A 21,927-nucleotide genomic window follows, 5' to 3' on the forward strand; every position below is an offset into this window, starting at 1 on the left:
CAACTCCCAAACGGCTGATGAATATGTATGGAAGGGATTATACCTGTATCTGAAATAGTTGTTGAACTTCCTGCAGAGCCTGTGGCAAAGTTCTCGTTTCCAGCATTCCAGGGGTCCAGTCAACACCAACATGGGGTACGGAGCATCAAGACTAGGCAGGGTGCTGTGTGGAGAGGAGGAAAAAACAAGGGCTTCAGTAAGCTTTCTTACATGGCCATCAGGGACGCCGCTCACAGAAGGTGATCACTAGAAGCCAGCATGGATTCGTCAGGAACAAATCCCGTCAGACTAATTTGATCTCATTTTTTGATCGGGTAACCTCCCTTGTGGACTGTGGGAATGCTGTGGACGTCATATATCTTGACTTCAGCAAAGCTTTTGGCAAAGTGCCCCATGACATTCTGATTCACAAACTAGCTAAAAGTGGGCTAGATGGAACAACTATTAGGTGGATTCACAGTTGGCTACAGAATCGGACTCAAAGAGTACTTATCAATGGAACCTTCTCAAACTGGGGAGAGGCAACGAGTGGGGTACCGCAGGGCTCAGTCCTGGGCCCAGTGCTCTTCAACATTTTTATTAATGATTTGGACAAGGAGGTGCAGGGAACGCTTATCAGATTTGCAGATGACACAAAATTGGGTGGGATAGCTAATACCCTGGAAGACAGAAACAAACTTCAAAGTGATCTTGATAGGCTGGAGTGCTGGGCTGCAAACAACAAAATGAAATTCAATAGGGATAAATGCCAAGTTCTACATCTAGGAAATAGAATCCAAAGGCACAGTGACAAGATGGGGGATACTTGGCTCAGCAATACTACAAACGAGAAGGATCTTGGAATTGTTGTAGATCGCAAGCTGAATATGAGCCAACAGTGCGGTATGGCTGCAAGAAAGGCAAATGCTATTTTGGGCCGCATTAATAGAAGTATAGCTTCCAAATCACGTGAGGTACTGGTTCCTCTCTATTCGGCCCTGGTTAGGCCTCAACTAGAGTATTGCATCCAGTTCTGGGCTCCACAATTCAAGAAGGACACAGACAAGCCGGAGCATGTTCAGAGGAGGGCAACCAGGATGATCAGGGGTCTGGAAACAAAGCCCTATGAAGACAGACTGAAAGAAGTGGGCATGTTTAGCCTGGAGAAGAGAAGATGGAGGGGAGACATGATAGCACTCTTCAAATACTTAAAAGGTTGTCACACAGAGGAGGGCCAGGATCTCTTCTCGATCCTCCCAGAGTGCAGGACACGGAATAACGGGCTCAAGTTAAAGGAAGCCAGATTCCAGCTGGACATCAGGAAAAACTTCCTGACTGTTAGAGCAGTACAACAATGGAATCAGTTACATAGGGAGGTTGTGGGCTCTCCCACACTAGAGTCATTCAAGGGACAGCTGGACAACCATCTGTCAGGGATGCTTTAGGGTGGATTCCTGCATTGAGCAGGGGGTTGAACTCGATGGCCTTGTAGGCCTCTTCCAACTCTGCTATTCTATGATTCTATGGTTCTAAGGCACGTGACCACCTATTGGTTCTTTTTTCTTACCCAGTACAGCACGTAAAATTATCTCTCGCCTTCTGAATATAAAGACTGCCCAGTTTCTTCTCCTGTTTTCTACTGTTCAAGGAAAAGTGTTTCACCCAGGATTGGAAACAGTTCTGAGTAACAGCTGGATTTTATATTTTTAGAAATGGATATTAATTATTGTTTGCTTCTTTCTTGTTCCCCGTGGTCCTAAGAGCAGTTCCGGAAACCATCACATCACCTGGTAGAGCCCAATGACCACGCAGGCATCATGACTTCAACATTGTCAGCTTATCCCACCCCCACTCCTGTTCCCAAGTTTTTCGTAACATCTGGCTGGATGCAGAGATATGGGATTCACAAAGCTTGCACATTTTCCTGACCTTCGAGGGAATTATTACAGTAATAAGGGACATGCAAGTGAGTTTCCCCTAGCGGCCCTATAGATACTTAATTATGAATTAAACAACCCACAGTGAACCTACAATTAGTAGTTAAGTCAACTGTGGGTTGTTTAACCCATGATTAGCCTATAGTGTCTGGGATTGGACGTCACATAGCAAACTCCGGTTGGGGGCTGGATATTGAAATAGGCTGTGTGGAACATGCCCGGCATGTGCCATGGCAAATCTTGGGTTAATTAATTTCTGCATCTTTTTCTGAATACAGAAATAACCCACAATTTGACAGCATTACGTGAGAACAGTCCCACGACTGCACGTTCACCGCTTTGATAACTCTGTGGAAGGTGGTATATAAATTTGGAGACAAAATAATAAAAGATCCTGGTGCCAACGGAAGGAGAGGACCAGCGACCATTGCTTTAATCCTCAGCAATGTGTTGGATCCAGTGAAACACATGAGCAGTGCAGGGCTGCTTGGGAACAGTGACCCCAACGGCACCAAATTCAGCAACGTGAAAACGGCCCAGAAAATGCCCACACAGTCATATTTCATTTTCAAAAATGAGATTATTATTATTTAAAAAACAGGCTGAAGGGGACAGGTGGAGAGTCAAATCCCTTCAAGGAGGTGCTAGGGATTTTTGATTTTAATAATAATAATAATAATAATAATAATAATAATAATAATAATAATAATTTTATTTATTTCTTACCCGCCTCTCCCTTTGGATCGATGCGGGGAACAACATTAGAACAGGAATCAATACATCTTAAAAATTCTTGATTTTACATTGATCTGGGTAGGCCTGCCGGAAAAGGCTAGTCTTTAAAGCTGCCTTAAAATCACACAGAGAGTTAATTTTACGAATCTCCTCCGGCAGGCCGTCCCACAATCTGGGGGCGACAGAAGAAAAGGTCCTCTGGGAAACTGATGTCAGCCTAGTCTTGGCTGACTGAAGTAAGTTCACCTCAGAGGACCTGAGTGTGCGGGGCGGACTGTATGGGAGAAGGCGATCTCGCAGGTCACCTGGACCCAAACCATGTAGGGCTTTAAAGGTGATGACCAACACTTTGTACTTTGCCCGGAAACTAATAGGCAGCCAGTGGAGTGATTTTAATGTTGGGGTAATATGCTCACCCCTAGATGTACTGGTGACCAACCTGGCTGCCATATTTTGAACTAGTTGAAGTTTCCGAACCAGGTACAATGGTAGCCCTATGTAGAGCGCATTGCAGAAGTCAAGCCTTGAGGTTACCAGAGCGTGCACAACCGTATTTAGGTCTTCTGACTCTAAGAAGGGGCACAGCTGGCGTGTCAGCCGAAGCTGACAGTAGGCACTCCTGGCCGTCGTGTTTATCAGGCCTTTATTCAATGGGGAGTTTTGTGACCGTCCCATTCATGGCCTCCGGAAATCGTGCTGCAATCCACAAAGAAGAGGTGGGTGGCCATTTTGTTTGCCACGAGATGCCACCCCTCCAAAGGGAGAGAGGGTTAAAGACAGCCTGAAGAAGCTACAGTTGCAAGCGCTCATTGCTCCCTGAAGAGGTCTTCATCGTCACTGGGTACTGATAAGAGCGGTGGGGTTTTTTGCATCTCTCATTTATGGTGTGAACGGCCATCTGCTTTGACAGATTGTTTAAAAGGAAGGGAGTGGTGGGCAATCTGTCTTGGAGTTCGGAGGTGGGTGCCTAACTTCATTTCATAATCTGCTCAGCCAAGCAAGATTTGCCTAGTTTCCATGCTGACAGTCATGGCGTGTCTAAAACGCAGCCTGCGTTTTTTGGGAAGAGCGAAAGGTCCCACGCTTGCAACAGCATTACCTGAGTGCCACCTACAGGGCGGAAGGAGAACTGGAGACAAGGTTACCTATTGAAGATCCGTTGCGGCTGCATCATGCTGTACATGATATGGGTCATGTGATCCTGGGCGGCCACCACTTCGGGAGGAGGGTCGTACTTGTTCACAGCTGCAACCTGCTCCCGGTAATTAAAGAGAAAGGGGTCCGTTAATTAATGACATGAATGCTTCCGTCAGCAAGAGTAGCTCCATGCGTTTATGGTCAGAATCCTTCCTGATTAATGTATATGTTGGGATTTTTTTTTTACCTTGGAATCAATAAACTTCTTGTGAATTTTCATGAAGGATATAGGTCTACCTTGAACCACAATCACAGAAAGAAACCACCATGCTTGGAGGCACTTGTGAGATGTCCACCACCGTCATGACTGGCTCATGAACTTTTGGGGCCATCCCTGACCACTCTTGGGGCACCAGCTGATGGATTAGATACAGTAGGTCTTGGACTGATCCAGGAAGGCAATAATTACTCATGGTCTTATCACCGCTTTGAGGTCAAACCGAATTCCATCCTCGAGACAGGTTTATCATATGATGGTACCACTCCGGTCTCCTCACTTCTACGTTTCTTCCAGACAGCTTACGGAAGAGCAAAAGGAGTCAAAATCGAGGCACGGTCAAATCACCTGTGGTTTCATGTTTATCATCCAGTGAATGCCGTCCACTGGCAAGGTCTGTTGCCAGCAATGGAAAACAATGAACTGTTGTTTTTAACTTTTGTGAACCGCCCAGAGAGCTCTGGCTATGGGGCGGTATATAAATGTAATAAATAAATAAATAAATAAATAAACGAACCATTACACAACAAACAATGTACATAAGAAGCTTCCAGCTGGATTAGACCAAGGATCTATCTAATCCTGGATCCCGTTTTCTCACAATAGCCAGCCAGGTGCTTTCAGGGAAGGCCATGAACAAGGCATGAAACCAAAAGCCCCCCATTTGCCCCCCCAACGCCCCCCCAATACAACCTTAGGCAAAATAAAAATGTTGAAGAGCACTGGGCCCAGGACTGAGCCCTGCAGTACCCCACTCATTACCTCCCCCCAGTTTGAGAAGGTACAGCTTGCATTGGCTGCCTATACGTTTCCGAGTCCAATTCAAGGTGCTGGATTTAACCTATAAAGCCCTACATGGCTTGGGACCACAATACCTGATGGAACGCTTCTCCCGACATGAACCTACCCGTACACTGCGCTCAACATCTAAGGTCCTCCTCCGAGTGCCTCAGATGGCAACAAGGGAGAGAGCCTTCTCGTTGGTGGCCCCCTGACTGTGGAATGATCTCCCCGATGAGGCTCGCCTGGCGCCAACGTTGTTATCTTTCAGACGCCAGGTTAAGACTTTTCTCTTCTCCCAGGCATTTAACAGCATTTAATAACGCTAAGTTTGTGTTCAAACAGCCCCCAGAACTGTTGTTTTTAAATGGATGTTGTTGTTTTTATACTGTTGTTTTTACGTTTCTGATGGTTTTTAAATTTTGTAAACTTTTAATGTTTACTGTTTTTAACTTTTGTGAACCGCCCAGAGAGCTTCGGCTATGGGGCGGTATATAAATGTAATAAATAAATAAATAAATAAATATAAAGCACCAGCTGTGCTCAGAGTACTCGGGTCATTCTGGTCTTGTCCTGTGGCAAATAAGCTTATAATTCCCAAGCTAGACGGCACTACTAAAAATGGAGCCACTTGCCTTTTGTTGCACTGTGATTTTCTTGTGGTCCAGCTCCGTAAGACGAAGCAGCATGAAAATGACCAGGAGCCAATAATCCGCGTGTTCCTGATCAGAGGTATAACAAATTGGTTTTACTTTCATTTAAAAGAGAAATATCTAAATTCAGCTCTTCACACTGATACGTGAAAGGCCATTTTATCATACTTTGACACAGGATATTAGGACAGAACAGAAAATAAGAGAACAATCCATGTGAATCCAGTATATTGTCATAGAATCATAGAACAGCAGAGTTGGAAGGGGCCTATAAGGCCATCGAGTCCAACCCCCTGCTCAATGCAGGAATCCACCCTAAAGCATCCCTGACAGGTGGTTGTCCAGCTGCCTCTTGAAGGCCTCTAGTGTGGGAGAGCCCACAACCTCCCTAGGGAATTGATTCCATTGTCGTACTGCTCTAACAGTCAGGAAGTTTTTCCTGATGTCCAGCCGGAATCAGGCTTCCTGTAACTTGAGCCCATTATTCTGTGTCCTGCACTCTGGGAGGATTAAGAAAAGATCCTCGCCCTCCTCTGTGTAACAACTTTTCAATTATTGAAGAGTGCAATCATATCTCCTTTCAACCTTCTCTTCCCCGGGCTAAACATGCCCAGTTCTTTCAGTCTCTCTTCATAGGGCTTTGTTTCCAGATCCCTGATCATCCTCGTTGCCCTCCTCTGAACATGTGCCCTCTTCATCACTCCTTCTTCCAAATGGGAAAAGGAACTGACAGAAATGATTCTATTATGCTTTAGGGTGGATTCCTGCATTGAGCAGGGGGTTGGACTCGATGGCTTTGTAGGCCCCTTCCAACTCTGCTATTCTATGATTCTATGAAAGAAGGGCAACATGGCACTAAAAACCCAGAAGATACATGTGTACTATGTGATGCCACTCCTCCAATCCCTTCCATGGTTTGCTGAACCATTTGGCATCCGGCACAAACTCCTTTACCTTAGCTCTCTGAGAGCTTATTTATGCACACAGGAAGCTGCCTTGTCCATCTCATCTTGCACTGTCTACCCTAACTTAGGGTGACCATATTTGGGAAACCAAAAAAGAGGACACCTAGTGTGTGTGGGGGGGAAGCAGCTTTCTGAGTCCTGCAGAAAGTACGTTATTCCCCCGCCACCTTAAAGAACCCGATTGGAATGGAGGAGGGGAAAGGATTTCATTCTGCACCACCACCATCCACTCCAATGGGGGCCTTTTCTATAATGTCCACGAATGACCCACTTTCCCCTTTAAGACCTCAATTGGAGCTCGGGGTGGGGGAATGATGTGCCTCAAGAAAGCATGTCATTCCCTCCTGCCATGCTAATGGCAGCCTTAAAGGGGAAGGTGTGTCATTCCAGGACATTATTGAAAATTATAGAAAATCCCCCCTGACACCATGGAAAGAACAAAAACCAGGACAAATCCGGGGAAATCCTGACAGTTGGTCACCCTACCCTAACTAGCAGTGCTGCACAAGAACTCAAACAGAGAGAGGTCCTTCCTAGTCCTCCTACTGGACTTCCTTCAACTTCTGGCTAGGAATGATGGGAGTTGCAGTCCAATATATATGGCAGCCCCGAGGTTGGGAGAGGGTGGAGTAAAATGATCACCTGTACGGGATCATAGTTGGTTCCTTTTCAATCTCTTTCTGAGGTGATCACTCCTCGAATGTGTTGAACTAATTTAGGGGTTATCCTATGACAACTGATTGGGTAAAAAGGCCTGAAGATGCCATCTGAAACTGAAATGTTTTCAAGAAAAAGTAGCAGATGAGGTTTAATGATCCAAGCTGAAATTTGGTCAAAATGTCCCATCTCCTTAATTGTGAGGGAATGTCACAGGAACTATAAGGGGGGGGGGGGGACTCACCACCCGAGACAAAATAAAAATGTAGACACTAAGTGAATTGTGAATTAACGAAAAATAAAGTTTAGATGTCTGAAGTATAACTTTAAGAGAAACAGTAATTAACCGTCAATAAGGAAACTAACGTCTTGGGAGTTTGATTAGATGGGCTTTCTCAGAAAAGACGAGTCACACTAAATCACTGACATTCAAACCGATTCCACGCTGTCTTAACATAATTGCTGCTTCTGTTCATAAAAATAACTGAAAAGCCCTGCAGAGTAATTGGAGAGATGTTAAAACAAGGCGAAAGGCTGTTCTGAGGAGCTTTGTCTAGTGAGGCTTAAAAGAGCTTAAGGGAAGTTTTCAGCTAGGGATGTGCTCATCATATATTACCATCTTACAACATGGGGACGGGGTTGCACTCCCCCTAAAGGATCGGGTCCGTAGTTTGGGGGTGCTCTTGGATCCAGAACTGTCACTTGAGGCACAGGTGAACTCAGTGGCAAAGAGCACCTTTTATCAGCTGAGGCTGATATACCAACTATGCCCTTATCTGGACAGAGATAGCCTAGCTACAGTGATCCATGCTCTGATAACCTCTCGTTTGGATCACTGCAATGCGTTATACGTGGGGCTGCCTTTGAAAATGGTCCGGAAGCTTCAACTGGTACAAAACAGGGCAGCGCGGTTACTAACAGGGACTGGTCGACGAGACCACATCACACCAGTCCTTTTACAACTTAATTGGCTGCCAGTCCAGGTCCGGGCCCAATTCAAAGTGCTGGTACTAACATACAAAGCCCTAAACGGCTTGCGGCCAGGTTATTTGAAGGAACACCTCCTCCCGTATGTACCTTCCCAGACCTTAAGATCATCCACAGGGGTTCTTCTCCGTGAGCCCCTGCCGAAGGAAGTGAGGCAGGTGGCTACTAGGAGGAGGGCTTTCTCTGCTGTGGCACCCCGGCTGAGGAACAAGCTCCCCAGAGAGGTTCGCTTGGTGCCTACATTGTTTTCCTTTTGTCGCCAGCTGAAGACCTTTTTATTTTCTCAGTACTTTAACACCTAATTTAACTTAAATTTAAACTCTGCTGTTTTAATCTCATATTTTAACCTATATCAATTTTTGCTGTGTGGTTTTATCCTAGTCGTGCTTTTTATATTGCATTTTGTATTTGTGTTTTTAAATTGTTGGTTGTTTTATTATGCTCTTCATGGTTTTAATTTTTGTGAACTGCCCAGAGAGCTTCGGCTATTGGGCGGTATAGAAGTGAAATGAAATGAAATAAATAAATAAATAAATGGGGAGAAGTCTGGAAAATGGCTTCCGTATCCAAAAATGTTGCATGGGTGGGATTAGTATGGACCACTGTGGGTGGATATGGTTGGGGAGTGATCATGAAAGCCTACCAAGGCTATCAGGCTGAAACGTGATGTTACCACGAAGAGAAGTTTGCCACTGAAAGCAGCCGGCCCAGGTCTCCTTTGCTTTCCCCACCACCACCGCTGTAACCTTTAGAGATACAGCCCTCATGCGCAATGTCATCCTGTTATCAAGCGACGACATTGGCTGTTGCTTGAGACAGTGGGGAAACTCTTGCGTGCGATGACATGATGCCGTATGACGAGTTCGCCTGGCTGTAACGGAAGGGAGAGGAAGACGGGATTGCCGTTTTCAGTGGCAGCCTTGTGTTCACCATAAACTTTGGGCCAGTCACAGACTCTCAGCCCAACCTACCTCACAGGGTTGTTGTTGTGAGGATAAAATGGAGAGGGGGGAGGATTATGTATGCCGCCTTGGGTTCCTTGCAGGAAAATAGGCGGGATATAAATGCAATCATAAATAAATAAAAATAAAACTTAGTTTTGGCCCCAAAAGATTGCTCAGGAAGGGAGAAAGGCAGGCAGGAGGCAGAGGGTGAATTTCACCTCTTACACATACAGTTCATTTTCTCCAATACGGGAAAGCAGGCTTTGGCTCAACAGTGGCCTATTCACTCTGCCCCTCCCTCAATGTTCCTAAAAGTCTCTCGCCTAAGAATCCAGCCTGTTCCTAACTGATTTAAGTGGGACTTGCTCAAAACATGAGCACGCTCAGTATTGTGGCCTTCGGCAGTGGTATTTTTTAAAAAATATTTATTGCATTTATATCCAGCCTTTTTTCCTTCAAGGAACTCAAAGCGGTGTACATAATCTTCTTTGACATTTTAATTCACTATACGGATGTATTTTTTCATCCCGGGGCGCTCATTGGCAAAATGAACATCCCTCTGGGACACTGGTATGTGTGAAATACAATGCACCCACAAGGGGTGTGAGCATTTGCTCACAAGGACACCTTCTTATCCGGGCATTCCCCATCTCTCTCCGTTGCCTATAGCCTTTCTCTCTGTCTTGTTGCTCCCCGCTGTCAAATGTGAGATTGTAAGCTCCTTGGGGCAAGTCCCTCTTAACAAGTTCTGGGCACCACACTTGTCCAGTTCTGGGCACCACACTTCAAGAAGGATGCAGACAAGCTGGAGCGTGTACAGAGGAGGGCAACGAGGATGATCAGGGGTCTGGAAACAAAGCCCTATGGAGAGAGACTGAAAGAACTGGGCAGGTTTAGCCTGGAGAAGAGAAGATGGAGGGGAGACATGATAACATGCTTCAAAGATAACACTCTTCAAAGATATGAAAGGTTGTCACACAGAGGAGGGCCAGGATCTCTTCTCGATCCTCCCAGAGTGCAGGACACAGAATAATGGGCTCAAGATACAGGAAGCCAGATTCCGGCTGGACATCAGGAAAAACTTCCTGACTGTTAGAGCAGTACGACAATGGAATCAGGTTGTGGGCTCTCCCACACTAGAGGCCTTCAAGAGGCAGCTGGACAACCATCTGTCAGGGATGCTTTAGGGTGGATTTCTGCATTGAACAGGGGGTTGGACTCGATGGCCTTGTAGCCCCCTTCCAACTCTACTATTCTACGATTATAATAATAGGGAGCTACGTTTACAATGACGCCATGTGGACAATGCTCTGGAGCCTGAAACATTTATTCAAAGCATATTTAGGCTTCTTTGGCAACGCTTTGTGGATTTCCAGATATGGAATAAACGTAGCTGTAACAATCTGCATTATTCTCACAGACAAACATACAGAAACTGACAAACCCAGTCATTCAGGAGGTTTTCCACACACACAGAAGGTTCAGTCAAAATTAAACAGGTGCACTTTGCACAGGAGAAATCTTTGGTGGATTGTGCCAGGCAATATCTTCCAACCACGAAAATGCTGAGAAAGGTGTAATATTTCTTTTGTGCACCCCTGGAAAAATCCTTTCAAAGAGTATCTAGAAGCCATCAAACCAAGATACTAGTGCTGTTAATCTTCCACACTGCTCAGGACGAGTTATAAACATCTGCTGCATCAGGTTGATACATGAGATTTTACTCGGCTCTAAATGTTACTGTCATTGACGAATGTGGTGCTCTGGCTGGTTAATCAGGAGAGATTGTCAAATCCTTCGAACGAGAAGGAAGTCCGTCTTGAAGAAACTGCACCCAGATTCTAAAGGAGAACGGCTCAAAAACCATCTTCTCTCGTAACAGCTTTTTGAAAGGGGACATGGATGCACCAAGTTTATGTTTCCAGTGTGTTTGATGCCATTGGTGGGCCTAACACCGCCCAACTATTTGACACCATTAGTAACTGAGAATTAACAGACCACAATGTTTCCTCTTTGTGAGCTCACTGTTAAAAAATGGTATCCTCAGACCTGGAGAATGGAGATCTCACTTGAATGTTTTGAAGGCTTTCAGGGGTTGGAAAAAGTCACACACACACACACAAACACACACACACACACACCTTACATGCCAAGGCAGAGACAGAGAGAGATGTGAAAAAGCTGGGAGCACACTGGGATACAGGATCTGTCTCTGGGAATCAAGTGCTTGTAGGATTGCCTGTGGTTCGGCTGCATTTGTATATTTGTAAATGAATCAAATATTACAAAAGGCTGTAAGTCACCAATGCTCTCTGGGCAACCAGGATGATCAGGGGTCTGGAAACAAAGCCCTATGAAGACGGACTGAAAGAACTGGACATGTTTAGCCTGGAGAAGAGAAGATGGAGGGGAGACATAAGAGCACTCTTCAAATACTTAAAAGGTTGTCACACAGAGGAGGGCCAGGATCTCTTCTCGATCCTCCCAGAGTGCAGGACACGGAATAACAGGCTCAAGTTAAAGGAAGCCAGATTCCAGCTGGACATCTGGAAAAACTTCCTTACTATTAGAGCAGTATGACAATGGAATGAGTTACCTAGGGAGGTTGGGGGCTCTCCCACCTTAGAGGCCTTCAAGAGGCAGCTGGACAACCACCTGTCAGGGATGCTTTAGGGTGGATCCGTGCATTGAGCAGGGGGTTGGACTCGATGGCCTTGTAGACCCCTTCCAACTCTACTATTCTATGATTCTCCCATCCAAATAAACCAAACCCTGCCGCTGGAACTTCCCAGCATTTACGGGAATGCACAACAATACAAAAGAAGACACGCCCCATTTCTGTGATGCAACCCAGCTCTGCAGTCATAGGAGAGAATTCGACACTTTTTCTGAGACAGCAGTTTAAATTTATGCTTCCCCTTCTTTGAGTCTCTCACCTGCACTGGATTGTTTAACAGATTAAACACTCTGAGGAGAGGCAGGTCTTCAATATATTCCAGCTCACTCAGTTCAGACACCTAGTTAAGATGCAGGAAAACTTTGATTAAAAACAGCACTTTTATTCAAAATAAATAAAAGTAGGGAACCATTCCATTTTGTGGATGCCGCCGTTTTATGGGAGTGTAGAAAATGCACCAAACATGGCACTGGGCACAGAATTCAGCTTGTGAATACATTTAAACATTTCAAATACATTTAAACATTTCAAAAACGAACTCAAGTTCCTAGTCCTTAAGGGCTTGAAGATAGCTTTGAAGTGAGTGGGCAACGGCATCTGAAATCTCAGAAACTAGGGAGGTAGCTACATAAGATTCCCAGGGGTTTAGGTGGTGGGACTTTACTAACATGTATATAAAACAATAGCAGCTGTGGAATAAATTATGCAAAACAAGAGAATTGATGAGAAAGTGCTCAATTTGCCTAATTTATTTAGAACTTGATTGTAGTAATATTCTAACGCTTCCTTAAAACTATAAATCCTTACAATCCTGAAAAAAACCCGTTGTCATTCGAGTCTTCTGACTGTATAAACTGCCCCTTTGACTACTATATCATCATTGCAATGTTGTAAGATACCACACAAAGTTTTAGGAGTAGAGCTAGTAAAACAATTCCGTGCAGCATGTAACATATTACCTGGTTATTTTCTAGGTTGATCTCCTCAAGTAGATTGTGCTCTTCCAGACCTTCCAATCTGCTGATCCGATTGCCGGACAAGTCCAAGATCTGTAGAACTTTTAGATCTTCCAAGCCAACAGCTTTCTCTATTTCGTTTGATTTCTACAAAAATAATTCGAAGCTTGTAAAATCCTTGAGAGCAGAAATTATGAACGCGATTATCCCTTAGGGCAAACGACTGCCTCTTAGTCTAACCAAACTCACCATAAAGTCTGTTTCACACATGCTTGAACATCACTCTATTTCTCTATACCTATGGTGGGCAGACAGTAACTCTCTGGGTATTTTGGACTTCAATTCCCAGCATTCCTGGCCATTGACTGGAAGTAGAAGTTCAAAATAACTGGAGATGTGTCTTCTGCCCACCCCTGCCAGCCGCCCACAAAACTGTGGCCCTCCAGATGTTTTGGACTACAACTCCCATAATCCCCCCAGCAGAAAGGCGCACCCCCTCATGCAAGTCAACCCCACCAAATTCTCTCAATTTCCTCATCCTACTGCAAACTTCCCCTACTGGCGTTGAACACACTGGCCCGGTTCGCATGACACGCGCACAGCGGAAGTAGTTTAATCCAGCAGTGGCGTGTGCCAGGTGCCATTTTGAATACGCAAATGCCTTGAGCGGTGCTGGGTCCTGCGAACCCGGCCACCAAAAGGTTATTTGAGAGTTAAAGAATGCTCGCATATCCCTGCAACAAACCGAGGGTTTGCGTATTCAAAATGTCGCTCAGCTTATGGGATAAACAACCCCCAATGAGCCCAGTATGTCATGTGAACTGGGTCATTTAGCGCACATATATAATCTTTGAATGTTCAAATCACTTTGCATCATGATTTTCCTATTATCCTTACAACCACCCTGTAAGGTAGGTCACTATCATTATCCTCACATTGCACGTGTGGAGGTTGATCATGGCTTGTTTCGGGCCACCTTGCAGCTCATCCTCTTAATCTATAGCTTGTTCTTTTAGTTAAACATTATAATGGCTCAGAGTGTAAATATTTCTGGTTGGAAAATATCTCATGGAATGACGCATATTTTCCACCTTCCCTGTGGGCAATGTTTTTTCACAGATGGCTGCCAGCATGGTACCAAAGGTGTCACGAATTAATAAATCCATGAGGATTATTTTTAACCAGAGGACAGGAAAGGCTTGCCATCTCGTTTCATGTGCTGCGATTCAATTAATTTAAGATCCTGCGTTTGATCACATTTTATCTTTTCCTCTTTGTCTTCTCCGCTTCTCGGTTCCCTCTTGATTCTCCACCCGGCAAATCTGGTTTTTCAATTATTAGTCAAATCCAAAGCTGGGATTTCTGGGGTAATGCGAAGATGGAGTGAAGCCCGGGACCTGCTGATTTCTTTCGTCCTTCATCCTGTCCCATCAATTTTGTGACTGCGTTTAATATTTTATCAGGGGTTTCAACCCTGATGGTGCAAGGCAAATTGGGGTCAGAAGAAAGAGGAACAATAGCAGGGGAAGGCTACAGAGAAGGAAAGTGACAGGATCCAAGGAATAAAACCCCATTGGTGAGGAGCTCAATTACTGGATAGTAAATCACACAGTCATTGCAACTTCAAGTTGTAGCAACACACCCACACCATGCCACTTCATAACTATACTCAGGACAAATATCATGCATGGTGTGGAGAATGTGGACAGGGAGACATTTTTCTCCCTCTCCCATAATATTAGACCCCAATGGGGTCATGCCATGAAGCCGACGGGTGGGAGATCCAGGACAAATAACAGGAAATACTTCTTCAAGCGCAGAGTTAAATTATGGAACTCACTACCACAAGATGTAGTGACAGCCACCAATCTGGATGGCTTCAAAAGGGGGTTGGATCAATTCCTGGAGACAAAGGCTATCCATGGCTGTGTGCGATCTCCAGTATTTGAGGCAAAAAGCCTGCGTGCACCAGTTGCTGGGGAACATGGGTGGGAGGGTGCTGTTGCACCATGTCTTGCTTGGGCCGGACCTACACTACTGCTTTAAAGCGCTTTATCACAGCTTTGACAACTGTATACGCAGTGTGTCCTGGCACCCCAACAGTTGTCAAAACTGTTATAAAGTGCTTTTAAGCAGTAGTGTAGGTCCGGCCTTGTTCATCCCTGCTGGACTAGATGGATCCTTGGTTTGATCAAGCAGGGCTCTTCTTATGTTCTAAGCAGTTGTCAGTCAGTTGAGCCTGCAGAGCCTGCAGGGCTGGACCAACATTTCAGCTTAGCATTTGCACAATTCAGTCTTGCAAAAGTTCCACCCAGATTAGTGATGCAACAAATACAATATTATTATTACTCTCAATGCAGAAAAGCTAAGCCCTCTGCACTTCTGCAACTATCACCTTCCCCGCCACATTTCTCCTTCATTTTTTGTACAGAAACCTCCTGGGACCTTCATATTCGGGTAATAAATATTTAGGAAGCAGTAATGTCAGGAGGACACTTCTTGTAATTTTGGCTGGCTGGTTCGCCCTTGACATTTCCCCCCCTGGTTTTTAAATGTTTAATCAGGCTATTAATGGCAAGGAGATTTTCTCGCCTCTTGCCTGATCCCCGTGATGCTGCTGTTTGAGAATCCACTGCTGGGCGGCAGCTTTGCCCAGAGGGGTCCAAAACACACACAAAGGAGAATATGTAAAAATAAAGCGGGGTGGAGGAAGAGAGAAGGCTGTCTTGGGGAGCTGCCCCTTGCCATGCCGGAGTTTGTCCAGCTTTTCAGCAACCATCATTAATTCCAGAATAGAGGTTTGCAGCCAGAAACTGTGCCGTTATTTCAAAGCAATATGTGTATTTCGGCTCAGCTTGCCTTTGTAGCTCCTGATCTTGTGCAGTTCTCCTCTCTCTCTCTCTCTCTCTCTCTCTCTCTCTCTCCATTCTCTCTTCCAGACCACTCTTTCTTACAACAATGAATTCACTAGACCTCCAGGTGACTTTTATAAGTCTTAAAGAACTCCGTCCATTTTCCTTTGCTGCCCCTTATGCCTGTAGCCATGGCTACCCTGAACACCTACGTGGTGGAGCCATCTCTCTCTTCCATCGAAACCTTCTCCAAAACACACCTCTTCGCTTATGTCTCAGGCCAGATCTATACCAAGTAGGATATTGCACTTTGAAAGCAGTATGAAAGCAGAATATAAAAGGCAGGAGCCACACCAAGCAGGATTCAGCACTATGAAAGAGGTAGATGGTCTGTGTCAATGGGCCCCAACAGTTCTCAGTGCACTTCAATACCGCTATAAAGCAGCAGTGTGGCTCCTACCTTTTATATACCGCTTTCATACAGCTTTCATAGTGCTATATCCTACTTGGTGTAGATCTGGCCTTAGTCCTTATAAAGCAAATGAAACGAAGCCTCAGCACACATGTAACTGCATTTGCTTCCATGGTTGTTCTGTTTCAGCCAGTGAGCCCTGTCCCAGTCAGAACCCAGCAGCACTGGGCACTTTCAGGTCTGGGTTACAGGATATCCACTATGGATCTAATTCATATTGAGATCTTGGGGCAAGTCAGGTTCAGTTGGATGCCGACCAAGCAGGAGTCAGGTTTCCCACAGAGGCGAGGACAAAGCAGCACCATGGACAGCACCAAGTGATGCTTGTCCTGGAAGTCAGATAAGCTTGCCTGTCCATTACTCCAACAAACAGCAGGTCAAGAATGAGCCTTAAGTATGGTTTAAGTTTCCTTTAGGCTGGTTAGCCCCACCTTCATACTGACCAAGGCCTCCTCTTTTAAAGAAGTCTAGTCTGTTTCAGCAGCCTCAGACTGTGGAGGTGGCGATGCTGTTGTGTTATCTTTATGTTTAGAGTCCTCTGCATTGCTGCTCGGTTTTATCCTGGTTGTGTTTTCATTATTGCATTTTTATACTGTGTTTTTATACTGTTGTTGGTTTTATATTTTGAATTGTCTCCATGTTTTTCTTTTACATTTTTTTGAACAGCCCAGAGAGCTTCAGCTATTGGGCGGTATAGAAATGCAATAAATAAATAAATAAATAAATACCGGGCAACAATTCCCCCCTCCCACAGAGCCCACAACCCCAACAGATGCCCTTCAGATATTTTGGACTTCAACCCCCATCAGCCCCAGCCAGCATGGTCAATGGTGAGGAATGCAGGCAGCCGTAGTGCAAAACACCCGGAGGGCACCAGGTTGGGGAAGCCTGCTCTGTACAAATACAACTACTGGAACACTGGGGAAAATAACATGGCAGTTCCCAGCTGAATTGTGGCACTGAAGCCTCAACCCTCTTGAGACCAGACAGGTCTTGCCAGATGCTGGGAGCGGTCTGATGATATTGCGCACCGGCATCAGGCTTGATTTGTTTGTTGAATTACACTTTTAAAGCACTAGGGCCACCAATTGTGCCATATAATTAAGCAATAAAAACGTTTGAAAAGACTCAGAGCTCATCCCTGAGATCCAGTGATACAGGGCAGGATACAAACGTTTTAATAAATAAATAAAATAAATCCCTATGCATACTGACTTGCAAGTACATCCCACTGGGCAAAACCTACTCCAAGTAAGTGTGCCTAGGGTAAGTTACCAACGTTACATACATGGTCAAGTGGCCTCCTGTTCTCTTTGTCACCACAACTGGAAAATCAGCACAGAAGTTCATTAAACAGAGATCCACGTCTCTGAGGATACCCGCTCTTTGCTTCGGGAGGCTGCTGGCAACCTGTCCACATGGTAAGGAGCTAATTTCGAGCACTCGTTCATGGCAAGAGTTTCTCAGAAAAAGTCATACAGACTCACCAGGCAGAGGGTCTTGATTGGTAGGTTTTTCAGGCCAGTGATGGCTGTGATCTGGTTGTTTGCCAGGCTCAGGTGAGTCAGGCTGTGGCACTTCTCTAGGCCTCGAATCTCTTTGATATCGTTATCTGTACATCAGCATTAGATTTAAGGAATAACATTGCATTGCACAATAGTGGATGGTCAAGAGCCCAGCCCAGCAAGGAAGTCTTGGTACAGAGGAGCTTCAGACGTCCTGTTCACGTGTACTATGGGTTAAGGATTCATTGAACATCATCTTCACACAGGGGTGGACAACGTGCAGGGGTGGACAACGTGCAGGTAAAATGAGATGGAGCAGTAAAAAGGCTAAATTTAGCTTGAAATTTGGCCTTTTCGCCCATCTTTCGGCACCTGGTGTAGACCAGGCACCAAAAGAAGTACAATGTAGGTGCCAGGTGAACCTCTATAGGGAGCTCATTCCGTTGCTGGGGTGCCACAGCAGAGAAGGCCCTCCTCCTGGTAGCCACCTGCCTCAATTCCTTTGGCAGGGGCTCGCGGAGAAGGACTCCTGAAGATTTTCTTACAGTTCAAGCAGGTACATACGGGATTTTAATGTTTCTGAACTAAATAGACTGATTAGTGCACCTGTAGGTGCCCACTTGGACTTTTTGCTTAGGGATGGCAAATGTCTTGAGCCCAATTGATCTATTTCAGCCTTGGCTAAGACTTCAACCCTGCTCTCTCTTAGGCTAACACTGTATCCACCAAACCAGCTTTCTGTAATCTGGTGCCCTCCGGATGGGCTGACAACAATTCCCATAATCTCTCAGACAACTACACAGTGGGAGGGCATCTGATTGGAGATTCAACTGGGATTGCATCAACTAGGATTGTTTAGCTTGGGGGGAAAAGGAGGCTAAGGGGAGACCTGATAGAGGTGTACAAAATCATGCCTGGTGTGGAGAATGTGGACAGGGAGACATTTTTCTCCCTCTCTCAAAATACTAGAACCCAGTGGGGTCATGCCATGAAGCTGATGGGTGGGAGATCCAGTACAAATAAAAGGAAGGACTTCTTCACATAGCGCATAGTTAAATTATGGCACTCACTACCACAAGATGTAGTGATGGCCACCAAACTGGATGGCTTCAAAAGGGGGTTGGATAAATTCCTGGAGGAGAAGGCTATCAATGGCTACTAGCCCTGATGGTTGTGTGCTATCTCCAGTATTCGAGGCAATAAGCCTGTGTGCCCCAGTTGCTGGGGAACATGGGTGGGAGGGTGCCGTTGCACCATGTCCTGCTTGTTCATCCCTGGCCGATGGCTGGTTGGCCACGGTGTGAACAGAGTTCTGGACTAGATGGACCCTTGGTCTGATCCAGCAGGGCTCTTCTTATGTTCTAATGGCTGCACCAAACCATACTTGTAGGCATGGATTAATTTACCTGTGTCCAGATGCTAGTGACTGCGCTTTATAATATTATTATTATTATTATTTTAATTAATTAATTAAAACATTTGTATCCCACCCTATATCACTGGGATCTCAGGGCGGCATAATGTTAAAATCAAAACAATATAAGCATAAATAATGTATACAACTACAAATGCATTAAATCGTTAACAAATTAAAAACCGTATAATTTTTTAAAAAGCAATAAAAACAATTTAAAGTATGTGTGACCATGGAGAATTTAGCCCTCCAAAGGTTTTGATAAAGAGGCACGTTTTAACTTGGCGCCAGAATAAAGTCAGCGTTGGTGCCAGTCGGGCCTCCAAGGGGAGGGTATTCCACAAGCGGGGTGCCACCACAGAGAAAGCCCTCTCCCACGTCCTACCATAATGGAAGTCTCGCGTTGGTGGGCTCCTCCAACAATCTCAAATCTCAGGCAGGCATATATAGGGTGAAGCTATCCTTCAAGTACTGAGGACCCAAGCTGTTTAGGGCTTTAAAGGTCATTGCCAACACCTTGTTAAACATTAGCTGTGAAACATGGATCTGAAAGGTTTGCAATCCATGTTCCAATCTGGATTCACTATCTATCTATTTGCCTAGAAGCAGAAAAATACTCCCTGCTGTTCTCATTGTAACGAGGCTGCCCTGAGAATGGGGACGATATCACCAAAGCAGAAACACCAGCCGGTTGAAATCCAGGGCGATTTTAAATGTGAAGTGAGGTTATCAATAAAGTGTGGGAATTCAGTCAGCAGTGCTAACAAACCAATTTGGGGAGTATTAACGGCCCACTGCAAATGCTTCGTCAGGTACCGGAGCCTAAGGGGAATGTATCCCTCTTCTCGGCTTTGAGGCAACGCCTCTGAGGAGACGGGTTGATAATCCTGCGATCGTGTGCGATCGTGTGCTCGCTGTGCATAGAATCATAGAATAGCAGAGTTGGAAGGGGCCTACAAGGCCATCGAGTCCAACCCCCTGCTCAAGGCAGGAATCCACCCTAAAGCATCCCTGACAGGTGGTTGTCCAGCTGCCTCTTGAAGGCCTCTAGTGTGGGAGAGCCCACAACCTCCCTAGGTAACTCATTCCATTGTCGTACTGCTCTAACAGTCAGGAAGTTTTTCCTGATGTCCAGCTGGAATCTGGCTTCCTTTAACTTGCACACGTTATTCCTTGTCCTGCACTCTGGGAGGATCAAGAAGAGATCCTGGCCCTCCTCTGTGTGACAACCTTTTAAGTACTTGAAGAGTGCTATCATGTCTTCCCTCCATCTTCTCTTCTCCAGGCTAAACATGCCCAGTCCTTTCAGTCTCTCTTCATAGGGCTTTGCTTCCAGACCCCTGATCATCCTGGTTGCCCTCCTCTGAACACGCTCCAGCTTGTCTGCATCCTTTTTGAATTGTGGAGCCCAGAACTGGACGCAATACTCTAGATGAGGCCTAACCAGGGCCGAATAGAGAGGAATACTTCACCCCGAAACTAATTGGCAGCCAGTGAAGTGATTTTAAAGTTGGTGTAATATGGTCACCCCTAGGTGTACTGGTGAACAACCTGGCTGCCATATTTTGAACTAGTTGAAGTTTCTAGGCTAGGCACAAAAGTAGCCCTATGTACAGCGCGTTGCAGAAGTCGCGGTTACTAGCACAAAGCTGACAGTAGGCACTCCTGGCCATCACCTCTATCTGGGCTGTCAGTTGGAGCAACAGGTCCTATTATTCCTGACCATTGGCCATGCTGGATGGAGCTGAATGGGAGTTGTAGTCCAAACTGTCTGGAGGGCAACCAGGTTGAGGAAAGGCACTCATAGAACATCATGGCCAACGATGGCTTTCCGTTCAGTATCTGAAGTGCCAACCAGGTATATTTCCAGTCGTTTTCTACCTCTGCACCCCTCTCTTCATTACGGTCCTATTACTCAACTGACGAAGCTTTGTCAATTTGGAACCGGAGGGGAAGGGCGCAGGGAGCCTTTTCTTAGCTCGGCGAGTTCAAATCTCCGTGGTTTTGCACACGCCACTGCTGATCTCGCCACGCTGCTGGCGACAGTACGAATGAGCAAAGCACAGATAGTGAGGTGCTTGCATTTCAAAGCAATTCTTTTAATGCCCTCCTTTTATTCAGATGAGCAATAATCAGCCTTAGCGCCCCCCCCCCCCCAATTTCATTCCTGTCACATTATTTCGGCTTCTGCAGTGGGAAATTATAAATGCAAAGGGAGTGAGCGGCTAGGCCCCAAGCTGACAAGAACGATGTCAGCCGAACACCTTGTGAAACACGCCAATAATGTAACCCTGAACGCCCAGGACTGAGCTCTCTATCGCCGAGCTAAAAAACGTCTGAAATAGAATCTGTCAAGCATGACGTGAGGTCCCACCGTGTGCTCAGCCAGTGGGAGAAGGAAGAATGACTCTGGGGCAAAGCAAAAGTAGGCTATGGGCAGAAACAACAGCAAGAACACCCCCTGCCAGCGGGTAGCGCAGAGAGGGCTCTTCCTTTCATATGCTGCTGTGTGTTCTTCCAGAAAAACCTGGAGCGGATCTACACAGAGTCGTGAAGGCGTCCTGAAGGCGCTTGCGTGCTTCTTCCGCCGAGCTCTCCAAGCCGGGTGGCTCTTTCGCCGGCAGCAGGAGGCCGGTGGGGAGGTGGACGATGGCGGCGGCGGCGGCCACTCCCCAGCGAAGCCACCGAGCCCAGGAACTTTTCGCCTCGTCCCCGCGAGAGGCGATGCGGGGCCGCCGACGCCTCCTCCTCCTCTGTCTCTTCTGTCCAGGTAGGCAGGATCTACACAAAGAGTTTCAGGGCGCCCTGGAGGCGCACGCAAGCGCCTTCAGGACGCCTTCACGACTCTGTGTAGATAGATTCACTCCTGGTCGTCGTCATCCCCCTGCATTGTAAACAGGGAGCTCGGCTCCATGGAACCCATGTGGACTGCTCCAACGAGGTCTTTCCTCCGTTCTCAAAGGAAGTGCTACCTGGACCTGCCATTTTCTTTTCCTTTAA

At 45.9% G+C, this 21,927-nt stretch overlaps 1 protein-coding gene across 1 annotated transcript in view; it reads right to left on the minus strand.

The window, feature by feature from the left end:
• The window catches only part of LRGUK (leucine rich repeats and guanylate kinase domain containing), an 83,411-nt gene that overhangs the window by 47,156 nt on the left and 14,328 nt on the right, over nt 1-21,927 (minus strand). The window contains exons 6-11 of the mRNA XM_063134508.1: nt 17,496-17,620; nt 12,688-12,831; nt 11,988-12,068; nt 5,481-5,567; nt 3,797-3,903; nt 44-163 (exon numbers count right to left, since the gene is read on the minus strand). Of these exons, the coding sequence (XP_062990578.1) occupies nt 44-163; nt 3,797-3,903; nt 5,481-5,567; nt 11,988-12,068; nt 12,688-12,831; nt 17,496-17,620 (664 nt within the window). The remainder of the gene's footprint in view (nt 1-43; nt 164-3,796; nt 3,904-5,480; nt 5,568-11,987; nt 12,069-12,687; nt 12,832-17,495; nt 17,621-21,927) is intronic.

This window comes from Elgaria multicarinata, chromosome 9 (assembly GCF_023053635.1).
Source record: "Elgaria multicarinata webbii isolate HBS135686 ecotype San Diego chromosome 9, rElgMul1.1.pri, whole genome shotgun sequence".
Classification (NCBI taxonomy): domain Eukaryota; kingdom Metazoa; phylum Chordata; class Lepidosauria; order Squamata; family Anguidae; genus Elgaria; species Elgaria multicarinata.